Genomic DNA, 12449 nt, shown 5'->3' with positions numbered 1-12449 from the left:
GGTGGGGTCTGGGGCACCCTGGAGGCATGTGCTGGCCCCCAGGGAGAGCCATGACCCAGACACGCCACGGTGCTCTGAGGGCCTGGACTTGGAGCAGCTTGTGCAGCACACAGGTGCCCCCAACACAGTCCAGAAGAGGGGCAGCCCTAAGGAAGTGCGGCAGGAAACCTTGACCACAGCCTCTTTCCTTCCTCCCTGCTGGAGAGAGTGGCCAGAGGGTAGTTTCATCCTCACTTACGGCCCTGACATTAAGACCGAGTCCGCAGAGGTGCCCTGGGAGCCCAAACAGACTTGGGGACACACTTCATGAAAGTCACAGCTCATGGGACCACCCCAAAGAGGTGTAGTCATGGAGGGCGGCTTGGCCCTGGCTGAGGGCCGGGCTCCCCCGACAGCAGACCTGACACAAGATAGCTGGCTTCCGCCTGAGAGCCTGGCCCGCCAGGGTGCTGGCAGCACTCACTTCCTCTGAGCTATATTTTTATCTGCTATTCTGAGCTCTTCCATCACCTTAAACCAGCTAGAATACACTTATTGATAGCAGCTGACACTTCTTTTGAGTGATTATTACATACTGGCACAGTAAATGACCATACTGAATCTTCACAAGAATCCTGTGAAGTAGGAACTATTACTGTCACCTCTTTACAGATGAGGAAACCGAAGCTCAGAGAGGAAACATAACTTGCCCAAGACAAGGTCACTTGGCCAGTGAGTTCTGGAGCTGGGATTTGATCCCAGGGTTGCTTGCCCAGAAATGGAAAAAAAACAAAAATGGGTACAGCTCGTGCCACTAGACCAGGGATACTGACCCTTAAGGGTCAACAGGAAGTTGGCAAGTCAGTAGGTTCAGGCTGAAAGCTGTTGCTTCCTTGGCACCCACTTAACTCGCAGCCCATCCCAGCTGTTGGAAGTCAGCAGGGGAGGGAGAAGGGCCAGCCCCCTCAGGATTCGCTCAGACCCTGCCAAGCGTTCTGTCTTCATTCCAGTCGCCTGCTGTGGGCTCCACCCTTCACATGGTTCTGCTCAGAGCCAGCCTGAACTCGAGTGCCTTTCCTTCTTCCCAGAGTCTCCCACTCTAGCCCTGAGGCCTGGCCTGCAAGGACCCCTCCATGATCCAATGGATCTGTACAGACTCTTGGCAGCAGCTCCCTGTTGGCTCCTCTTCAAAGCAGGGGCGGCCCGTCTCCTCCAGGTGTCAGAAGCAGCTGGCACGTTAGCAGAGGGCCTCTGGCGGGAAGGGGTGTAGAGCCAACTGCCATCAACTGAAAACAGCACATGTGGATGACCTAGCCTTCAAGAAATTCTCTGGAGCCCTCTAGGGGGTGGTGACAAGTGTGAGTTCAGGGTGAAGGAGCTGTCAGTGGAGTGTAGGGTCTACAGCACGCGGTCGTCCCTGTCACCACAGGCAGAGACAGACCCATAGCCTCCTCCCTGCCCTTTCCCACAGTCCTGCCAGGATTCCAATGCCAGATGCCCAGAACTTTTATGGGTCAGAGCATTAGTTTGGAGATGTACCGTGCAGGACATGATGTTTCTGTAAGCACCTTTTGTAAGTCTTCAGACTTTGCTGCAGCCACAGTCCTCTGACCAGCAGACTCCCCCACCAGAACCAACATTAACAGGAAAAGTGGTGAGTTCTGTCCACCCTTAGGGTGACACTCTGTCAGACCTAGAGGAAACGCTTTCATGCTTTCGGGAAGTACAAGCCTTCAGGCTTCTGCTTGAATATCTCCAGCAACAAGCAGATCACCCCTTCACAAAGTAGCCACAATCCCAGAGCTGAGCATCTTGAAAAAGTCTTCTAGAGGCAAACTAGGTCCCTGTGACATCTCCCTCAGCGGCAGCCCTTTATGAGTTGGGCCTCGGCCTCACCTCCTTGTCTTCCAGGCTGAAGGATCTAAAGTCATTTGTCTGATACCCTGGTTTGCAGGCTCTGCTGCTTCGATTCCTTCATGACTCTAGTTTATTCCTCTTAAATGGACTTTCCAGAGCTGAATGTAGTGTCCAGATGTCACCTTGCCAGGGGAAAAGAGAAGGGAGCTGTGACCTCTCTTAGTCTTTTGTTCGTGCTTTCCTTCATTCAGCAAATTTTACCGAGTGCCTACTGTGTGCTCTGCACCATGCTGGCGCCTGAGTTGGGCAACAGACAGAAAGACAGAGGTGCCACTTGGTGAATCTTCGAGTCCTGGGGCAAAGACAGACACACACAGTGTGAAGAGGTCACAGAGAACTGGGGCAGCCAGAGCAGGGAGGCCTACCTTCGCCTAGAATAGGGAGGGCTCCTCAAAGATGCACCCTGTGGCTGCACGTGAAGGGTGACCAGGCATCAGGCAGGTGGCTGAGGAGGGGCACGGAGGGCAGGCAGCACTTCGACAGAGGACAGGCTTGTTTGAAGGGCGGGAAGAAGGAAGAACTGAAGGATCTGTGTGGCTGGAACTCAGCAAGGGACGTTGCCTGGGGCCACTGGAGTCTAGAGAGGTGAGCAGAGGCAGATCATCAGGCCCATGAGCCAGGATAAGAATGGGAGACTCTGCTCTAAGGCCAATGCAAAGCCTGGGGAGGGTTTTAAACAGAGTTGTAAAATGGTCAGATTTGAATTTTTAAAAAGATATTTCTGGCCACGGTATGGATACTCAATTAGAAGGAGGCAAGAGTGTTGCAGGAAACCAGGTAGGAAGTCATCCAGTTGTCCAGGAAGGAGAGGTGGAGGTGGGTGTTGGATAGGGGCTGTGGAAGTGGAAAGTAGATGGATTCAAGAGAAATGTCCAGAACAGGATCGATAGGACTTGGTGACTGATTGACTGATGTGGGGTGGGTAAGGGAGGCAACTTCCAGGGCGTCAGCAAGATGCCCAGGTTTCTGGCTGCACGGAGGAGTGTTGCTGTTAGTGACAGCTGAGAGCCCATTGGCTTTTCTGGCAGCCAGCCTCACTGCTTGCAATCAAAAAAACCTCCTAGTCCTTTGCACACGTCCTACCAGGACCCAGCCACCCGTCCCTCAGAAAAAAAGCCTCTGCCACCGTCTGCCTCTCCCAATTAGCCTGCTGGTCCCTCCTGACCAATATACGTCTCAGCCCACCAAGGAGCAGGGGTCAAAGCCAGAGCACCTGCAAGGCTGCCCTGTCCCTGCACAGACTGCCACCCTTACCCTGGTGGGTCTCCTGCCCTCTTAAGGCTGTGTGCTCACTCTTCCCCAGAGGCCCATCTTAAAAGAGGGTGAGAATGTTCATAGTCAAGAATGGCCCCCAACAGAGAACTTTGTGGATTCTGAGATTCTGAGGCTGGAAGGGCGGGGCCCTGTTTGCAGCTGACAGCCCTATCTGTGGCTGAGACCAAGATGCTTAGGGCAACTGGCTTGGAAGCCCTGGTGTGGCAGGGCCAGTCTTAGGAGCATGCTGATTAGCAAGAATGACAACTTCTGGAATTAGAGGTGATGATTGCACAACTTTGTGAATATACTAAAAAATACTGCACACTTTTAAAGCGTGAATTTTATGGTATTTGAATTATATTCCAATACAGAGATTCCTCGACGTACAATGGGGCTATGTCCTGATAAACCTACGCTAAGTTGAAAATGTAAAAAATCAAAAATGCACTTAATACACCTAACCTATCAAAGATCCTGGCTTAGCCCAGCCTACCTTAAATGTGCTAGAACACTTACATCAGCCCACACTTGGGCAAAATCATCTAACACAAAGCCTATTTTATGATCAAGTGCTGAGTATCTCATGTAACTGATTGGATACTGTACTGAAAGTGACAGAGTGGTGGTCTGGGTCCAGAGTTGCTGTATGTGTTCACTCTTGTGATCACATGGCTGACACGGAGCTGTGTCTGCTGCTGGCCGCATCACGAGGGAGTATGTGCTGCGTGTCGCCAGGCCAGGAAAGATCAAGATTCAAAACTCAAAGTCTGATTTCTACTGAATTCATACGACTTTCACACCATCATAAAGTCAAAAAACCTTAGTCAAACCATCCTAAGTCGGGGACCATCTGTGTAAAATAAATGAATAAATAGGTAAAAAAAGAAATAGTAAATGGAGGGAACTGCCATAAACAGGAGCACTGGGTCCCAGGTTGATGATAAACAAGAGGAGCCAAGTCACGTCTTCAAAGGCTTTGGTTCCCCATCGTGGTTTCCTGCTCGGGGATGTTCTCGGCCCAGTGCTCTTCCCTAGTAATTAACTTCAGGCCATCCGGGTTCTCAGCTGTCCTGGGAAGGAAAGGTCGCTGCCTTCTCTCCTCTGGGGTCTTTTACTTCCCTGTCGAGCCTGGGGAGGAACGACTTTGAGGTGCTGGCGGCTCTTCCTTCCTGGGGCTCTGGGAGAGCTCGCTCTCCCTCTGTGGTTTGCGTGTCTCTGTTATCCCAGTCCCCTCTACCTGCCCTCTCTCTACCTCTCTCACCAGATATCAGAATCTGGGCTTCGTGCCCTCTCTCTTCCTTTTTGCCTGCCTGAGCTCTCCCCAGGTTATGAGAAGTGGGTGACTACTTGGCATGTGCGCGACACCTGGTCTGAGGGGCCTCTGATGGAGGGACCAGGGCGCCCTCCTGTGGCCAATGGCAGCATTGCTTCTTCCCACTCTGGCCTTGAATTTTTTTCCAGCTGGAATTTTAATGTTGAATTCTGATGGTTGAGGCATCTTTTTTCTTCCCCAAGAGATCCATGAGAAACAGTTAAGGCCCTAAGATATAGGTGAGAAGAAAAAAGATAAGTTAGGCAGCTAAGAAACTAAGAAATAAAATGTTAGTGTTTGTATTCTGCATCTTTTTTTAAAAGAGGTGGTGTGACCTGATGGGAGTTACATGGCGCGTGGAGCCAAGCACTTTCAGCAGCTGTGTGACCCCTGCAGACTGACTTCTCTGAGGCTTAATCTCTTCACCTGTGAAATGGGAATAATCACAAGACCTGCCTCATAGGATTGTTGTGTGATAAATGTAATTATCATAGGTTTAATACCTGGCACAGTGCCTGCCGTGAAGTACGTACTCAGTAAATAGTGCCCATTTCTGTTGTTAGCATGATTACAACTGAAGATGAGATGTAGGAACCATTTCTCTCTTCGGGGGCATCTGAAGCGAGGCCAGCTGCCTTGCACAATTCCGGGGGCACCACTCACGTTATACTCTCTCTAAAGCCATTCCCCAGTGGGTTGCCAGTCTCTAACCCAGAGAGGTGAAGACAGAGTTAGAAAAATACACGAGAGAGCAAATAAAACACAAATTTAAAGGAAAGCCAGGGCCCAGCCAGAAACAGAGTGGGGGCCCAGCTCCCCGTCAGTCGATGAGTTTGGCACCCTGCCTGGCACATGGATGGAGCCCAGCAAGTGCTAATTTCCTTCTCTTCCTGTCCTCTCTCCAGTGAGGCCCTGAGCAGTGTATGAACATGGCCTTCATCTGATCCCTTTAGTGGTCACATGGTTTTCTTCCGGTGAGGTGGGTGCGCAGAGGAGGGGCTGGAGAGAGGAGAAACCAGGAGGTGGTCAGCCTGGGAGAGTGGACAGCATGGAGGAGCCCCGGCCGCCACAGCCCCACAAGCTGGGGTGTGTTCTTTGACCCTCTCAAGGGCAGACCCCAATCTGTACCCTCTCCGCTTTCTGCCATCTGTGTCCCAGGATGGAAGTACAACAGCTTTTCTGGCCCTTGGAAGCTTATTAAATCTCAGTGCCACTTGCCAAGACCCCTTTAAACCTCTTGGCTGTTCTTTTTGCCTTTTCTGATCAGCTGTATTTATTCTGAACTAAATGGTCCTCATTGCAGGATGAAAGGATTTACTGCTTAAGGATATGAAAAGAAATCTTGGCTGCATTACAGTCGCACCCTCTCCTTGCCACCACCTCCCCCACTGCCCGTGCTCTGTCCACTGGCTGGTGCCACAGAGACTGAAGTGGGAGCCTGCCCATGGTACAGTGTGGGCAGTTCAGCTTGGTGAGAGCCCAGCTGATGGAGAAGTGAGGCCACTGGGAGGGGCTTGTTTTGGGGAGCTAGTGTCTTGCTGCTCCAAGGGAGTCTGGAACAGCTTGCTTGAACACTCCCCCCACCTCACCCCCCCCTACACACACATTCTGTCATATTTTCTCTCTCTTTTCTTCTCAGGATTGTGCTCATGGACGATGCCATGGACTGCTTGATGTCTTTTTCAGATTTCCTTTTTGCCTTCCAGATTCAGTTTTACTACTCAGGTGAGTCTTCCAGGGCCCCCTGTGGCCCCCGTCAGGACCACGGCTCCCACTCCCCACCGCTGCCCTTGCCGTCTGCATGCCCGGCACACACTGCCCCCTCCTCCCTCTGGTGGTGGCCTTCACCATGGGTCACTAGCGGGATGTCTAGTTCTCACTGGTGGTCACAAGACTCAGTCTGCAGGGCCGACTCCCTGAGCCTTCTCAAGACATAGGAAACCATAGAGCTTCCAGTCTGCAGTACACAACAAATCAGCTTAAGTGATAATGACAATGACAACAACTATACACACTATTGTAACAAGACCCGATAAATTCACTATTTATCGGAAACTTACTCTATGCCAGGCATAGCACTCAGCACTGTAATCCTTACAACAGCCCTGAGGTAGGTCCTTTAAGAGGGAGGCTTACGGAGGGAAGCTGCCAAAGGCACAGAGTTTCTAGTGGTGGAGCCCAGACTTGAGCAGAGGGCAAACTGCAAAGCCAGTGCTCTCAGCAGCTCTGCTGTATTACTGTGATCGAAGGGCTCGCCCTCCGTCCTGACTCATATGTGTGAGCACACATTTTGCCACCCACACAGCTTTTAATCAGCACACGCCAGTCCTCTCTCACACTCCCACCCTGCCCCCCAGTGCTCACCAGCTGTGCCCTTCAATCCTTGCTGGGATCAGGTGGAATAAAAATAGATGAAAAAATGCCAGCACACACCAGCTCACACACAGCAACAGCAAATGGAATGTTGGGTTTAGGAATTGCTGACTATGTCCATAAACAAACTTGTTTCAAACAGTTTCTTCCAGTAAACAGAAGGCTGTCCTTGGAGCCTGGACATGGCCTTCCTGCCAACTGGTGGCCCCAGCCAGCACTGGCCTCACTCAGGCGCCACATTGTTTTCTTGATGGCGGCCCAAGGGCCTGGCCAGGCAGGGCTGGAGCCTGGGGTCTTGCCACCTGCTCTTAGCAGCTCTAGGCAGCTCTTTCCCATTTCTTTGATGCTCTTGGGCCCTAGATAAGGAGCCACCGTGTGTGAGAGACCCTTCTCCCCTTGCCGTGAACCCAGGCTGTCTTCTCGCAGTGCTCCCAGGACGGGCGGGGCCCTGAGCATCACAGCAGTGTGTGTCAGACGGCAGGGAGATGGGCCATAAGCTCCTGCTGGCCTCCAGTGGCTCAGCTACTAACACTTGAAAATGATTTCCAACGTTTAATAAATTAGCAGCTGGAAAGCTCGCTCTTCCACACTGGTAGTCCAGCATGCTTTCTTGAGTCAGAGAGGCAGGTGGCCTCACAAATTGGGGCTTACCAGCAGGCGTGCGCACACATTCACTCTTCAAAAATATTTTTAAATATCTATAGTATTTTCTCTGTGCCAGGCAGAGCGCTGGGAGGAAGGCTGACCAGGCATGAGCCAGCCTTTTGTGCAAGATTCTCCCTTCCACCAGGAGACAGGGTAACCCCTCTCTGGATAAGTGCTACAAAGAAGTATAGAGGCGTGAAAGTATGTAACCCGGGGTCTCATGTGTTCAAGGAACAACTGCCAAAAGAGGGGACATTTGAGCTGAAACACAGACTAGTGTCCCCTCTCATGAGTGTGGTGGTCACACAAGCCCTGCTCCCAGGACTGAGGCTGGCATGGAGCTGAGCTGACACCCAGAGCAGGGGGCGAGGGCGAAGGGCCGAGTGTGCCTGACCTGTGCCCCTCTACTCACGGTGCCCAGAATTCCTGGAGAGCGTGGCTGCCATCTATCAGGACCTGCTGTCCGGCAAGAACCCCAATACGGTGATTGTGCCAACGTCGTCCAGCGGGCAGCACCGCCAGCGGCCCACGCTGGGCGAGGCCAGCGTGCTGGAAGGCGTGGAGGCGTCGCTCTTCTACCAGTGCCTGGAGAACTTGTGTGACCGGCACAAGTACAGGTGAGAAGTGGGTGTGCAGACATGCCTCAGCCCCAGGGGCTGGCGGCTGCTGGCCCTGGAACAGCTCTCTAGCAAGATGTTCTGACTGCCCCAGGACTTCTAGGGCCCTTGACGGTCATAGCATGACTTAGAACAGTGCCCTTTGCCCCCAGCCCAGGCTGTGGACCGAAAGGCTTCCCAGGCGGCTCACTTAGCAAGGATTGCTTTCACTTGGGCAAGGCCAGCTGCGATGACCCGCCTGGCCCTCTTCTCCTTGCCAGGAGGTAGACTGGTCTTGATTTTTTAGAGAGAAGGAAAAAACATTCACTGTACAAAGCATTCATCCTACAGAAAGGGAGGGTTAAGCTATCCTATCCGGCCCCCTTGGGGATAGAGCAACCGGTTTCAATCTCCTCCAGGGGAGGCAGCACTTACAGCCCTTTTCCCATCCCTCCTCTCACCCCTGCTAGTGAAACACCAGTTATTGACCGTGCCAGCCTTTCTGTCCACAGTCAAGGCCTTGCTCCTGGATCTGCCATGCTCCCCAGGATCTTAGGGCCCCCAGGGCAAGCAGGTCCCTCAGTCTTGGCTTGGGGCATCCTCCTAAGCCTAAAGGTATGGATGAAAATGTGGCAGGCAGACTGGCTAGTCTTTGAATCTGGCATCTGTATTCTCCCTTCTAGCTGCCCACCCCCAGCACTTGTCAAAGAGGTCCTAAGCAACGTTCAGAGACTGACCTTCTACGGATTCCTTGTGGCTCTCTCAAAGCATCATGGAATCAACCAAGCCCTCGGTAAGCCAGAGCTAGCTGTGGCCAGCCTCTCTGGCGCCTACGATGTAAAGCCACGTAGGAGCTGGCCTCTGCTGGTAGACATGGTCCCAAGGTGGGTGGGGGGCTTCACCCTGTCTGCCTCGACTTCTCAGCACCAAACTCTGAGGTCTAGGGAGCCAGAACATGCGTAACACAAGACAGTGCCCTCTTAGGCCTGTCACACGCCCCTGTTGAGGGACAGCCTTCCCTGCCCGAGGTCCTGCCTCAACGTGAAGCAGCCTCTCCATGGCAGAGGCGCGCCCAGCCCGGCCCACAGAATCCCCAGTCTGCTCTGGGGAGAGGCCTACAGGTTGGGCAGGCACAGGGCTCTTTAATCAGTGGCTCTGGAGCTTATGTATCAAAGAGACCTGAATCCCATTTGTAACCAGGGCAAAGGTGTGTCTGAGGAGACCTTTTATTCCTATCTGGAAGAAATATCTTATTAGTCTGAAAGGGACTAAAAAAGGGAGAGAGGCCCGGACTGGCCCAGTTTTTCCTGCCCATCGTCTCATTCTCACTGGTTGGCCTTCTCCACCCACACCCCCCCCCAACACCCACTGCCTCTCATCACTGCAGAGCTTGAGGGGTTCTTATTAGTCTCTCTCCTCAAGAGGTATCCAGGTATGCTTGGGATCCCCGGTTCCTGAGTCTCAAAGAAGATTTTTGCCAGTTGCAGGAATGGGATCAAGAGAAGGAAGTTGAACTTCCGTTAAATGCTAGCCACAGCAAGCCATGTACTGGGCTAGATGCTTTAGATGGTGCATGACAGAGAGCCTGCTGGGTGTGCTCCAGGTGCACAGGAGTATACACCCCACAGGACTGGCCGAGGAGGGCCACTCAGGCACCATGCACAGATCTGGGGACCCCTCAACAGAGTGAGGTTGATAGCCAACGTCCCCAGCCAGAAGAGGCACAACTACAAAGGAGACAAAAAGGAGTCAGAAGTCAGGAGTAAGGGGGCAGGGAGTGGGATTTGCTTCAGTTTTCTTTCACACTCCTAAGTAACTGATCCTCCCCACCTTCCCACCAGTCAGCCCCTAGGAAGGAAAAGGAAAAAGCCAAATAGCAGCTGGGTCACAGCCTGGACTAACCTCATGCCCTCACTTTTTCTAGGGCCTTTAAAAAGGACAGTCGTTCATTCAATTGCTTTAACAGAGCACTGATGCTGGGCAAGTGGGAGAAGGAAAGAGCACATGGTCTCCGCCCTCCTGCGTCTCCAGTATGTGCAGTAGAGGCCCGAGATAACCCTGGGTGCAGCCAGCCGGCAGCCAGTTGTAGAGAGGGGTTGTCCTGTTCCCTCAGTCCTCAAGGCACCACGCGCGCACGCACACACACACACACACACACACACACACACACACAAGGGTTCCGTCGGACATAGTTTGAAAACCACTAAAAAGGGGCCAGGAGGCATCATCTGAAAAAGGGAATTTAACAAAAGCCAGATGGGTAATTTTAAGATTGAGGCTTTCTAGAGACCAGCACTGTTAACTGCCACATCTAGCCCCTGACCACCAGCAAGCTCTTTTCCCTAACAACTTGCTGGTGAGACTCTTTCTATCTGCAGGCTCAGCTTTACCTTCCCTCCACTGTTAACAGCTCCAAGGAGCACCCAAGACCCTCTTCTCTCACTTTCCCCCAATATCTAAGAATTATTGCCCTTGGTTGATAGCTGAGGAAACCTGCTCAAAGGGAGTTGTGCAGAGAAGGGACAGCTCTCCGCCTGGTGGCTTCAGGCCATGCAAAGGAGAGTTTGGTCTGAACCTGTCCCAGTCTTCTCTCCTCACCTGGGGACCCTCCCTGGAGGAGCCGAGGCATCATGTTTGACCATTCTGTCTCCAAAGTGGGGTCACCTTGATTTCGAGGCACGAAACTAGGTAATTTCCTGTCTTTGGGGCCTGGGCCATATCCTGTGTCTCTGGCTCCTTTTCAGCTCAGTACCTGGGGCCTCAGGAAAGGATTAAACCCCCAGCACCAGCTCACAACCCACCATCTAGTCCTGGAAGGGGACTGCCCTGTTTGTGCAATGACCTTGAGGTTCGGTGAGGTCTCATTGCCACAAGCTGGGGAGAGTAGGCAGTGGGGTTCACTAAATTCTTCTAGCGGTACCCAAGACTTACTGCCCTCACAGCAGTACTCTTAAACTCCTCTTCCCCAAATCTGTTAGATCTGCCCTTCCAGCATCAGCAGAATAGGCAGGCATGAAGGTGAGGGGCATGGAGGCATCTGCTAGGGATGGGGCTGCCTGAGGCCTGGCTGAAGGACCCTCAGATTAAGTTTTGTGACCCCAATTATCTCCTAGGAGCTTTGCCTGACAAAGGGGACCTGATGCACGACCCAGCTATGGATGAGGCGCTGGAACGACTGTAAGTGTCAGGTGGGAAGGTGCTGCCCCCTTGTGGGGGGCCCAGCCTCAGCCAGACATGGCAGCGCCCCGTCACGGGTCACACAGCGCTGGTCTGTAACAACCCCTATCTGTCAGGGAAGGGTTTGGAGGCCAGCAGAGGCCTCAGGGATCCTCTGAGTCCTTCAGGGATACAGCCCATGGTTTCATCCATATGCAAGAGTGAGTGAGGAGGTCCTGGTCTCTGGACAGGAGGTACCTCGCTGCCCTCTTGGCTTCTTCCCTCCTTCAGGCTGGTGCAGATCCCAGGCCTGGTCAACTCGGTCACTGCCAGTCCAGAGGCCAGCTGCCTGCCTTCCCGGACCCCTCCCCGGGTCGGCTCCCCCTGGAGACCCCTCCATCACGCCCGCAAATTGGATGCAGAGAGCGATGGCTCCACTGAAGAGACAGATGAGTCCGAGACTTGAGGAGTCTGAAGGGTCTCCTCTGCAGTGCCCAGTACCCTGCTCCCCCGTGCCAGCCCTTGGGACACCCACTCAGCTTCCTCTCCCACCTCTGTGCCATGCTGCCCTCTGCTGGTGAAAAGCCCAAATAATGGTCCCAGCGCCAAGACCCATCAGAGGGGTTCTAGTGATCAGCCAAGCTAAGCAGTGACCAGCCAAGCTAAGCAGTGACCCTCGTTAAGTTAACAGGCTACTCTCCCTGGCCCTGTCAGCCTTTAATCAGGCCCCAGGCTGACAGCAGATGGAGCTGAGGCCACCGGAAAGGTGACTTGGCCTTAGCCTTCTGCTGACTGTCCCCATGTAAGGGTTGTCTCCTCCCAGCAACTCCAGGAGGGGAGAGACCGTGAATACCATGCAGGACTTTGCATGGTCAGGGGTGACACCCAGTGATGCAAGTATTGAGAGGATTACCCATGGTGGCCTTCTGCTGGAGGAACAGCCACTAGCCATAAGATGGAGAAGGGTGGGCAAGAAGACAATTTCACTTTCAAAAACTGCTTCAAGTCTCCTTTGTGTCTAATAGTTAAATATGTGAAATGAATAAAGTCCCTTGTGTCTGGTAAGTGGTGAGTCTAAAGCCACTAGACTGAGGGGGTGAAGGGAAGGGGCAAGTTTTGAGTTTTTGGTGCCGAGCCCAGCTTTTTCTGGCAGGACTGGGGAATAGGGGCTGGAGGACCACTCAGACCCGGAGGCCTGCCTCAGATAATGAGCA

At 53.0% G+C, this 12449-nt stretch overlaps 1 protein-coding gene across 4 annotated transcripts in view; it reads left to right on the top strand.

Moving 5' to 3' along the window:
• CSTPP1 (centriolar satellite-associated tubulin polyglutamylase complex regulator 1) overlaps positions 1-12449 on the top strand; it is a 173918-nt gene that overhangs the window by 156136 nt on the left and 5333 nt on the right. For 3 of the 4 annotated variants that reach the window (XM_074372093.1, XM_010964591.3, XM_074372091.1), the window contains 5 exons: positions 6105-6190; positions 7905-8100; positions 8763-8872; positions 11193-11256; positions 11527-12300. In XM_074372093.1, coding sequence (XP_074228194.1) covers positions 6105-6190; positions 7905-8100; positions 8763-8872; positions 11193-11256; positions 11527-11701 — 631 coding nt within the window. In that variant the 3' untranslated portion in view covers positions 11702-12300. Of the gene's footprint in view, positions 1-6104; positions 6191-7904; positions 8101-8762; positions 8873-11192; positions 11257-11526; positions 12301-12449 lie in introns of those variants that run through there. The other variant, XM_074372092.1, reaches the window with a different exon arrangement.

The sequence above is a fragment of the Camelus bactrianus genome, chromosome 10 (assembly GCF_048773025.1).
Source record: "Camelus bactrianus isolate YW-2024 breed Bactrian camel chromosome 10, ASM4877302v1, whole genome shotgun sequence".
NCBI lineage: Eukaryota > Metazoa > Chordata > Mammalia > Artiodactyla > Camelidae > Camelus > Camelus bactrianus.
Note: the sequence above shows the minus strand (reverse complement) of the source record. Positions and strands in the feature narration are given on the sequence as shown.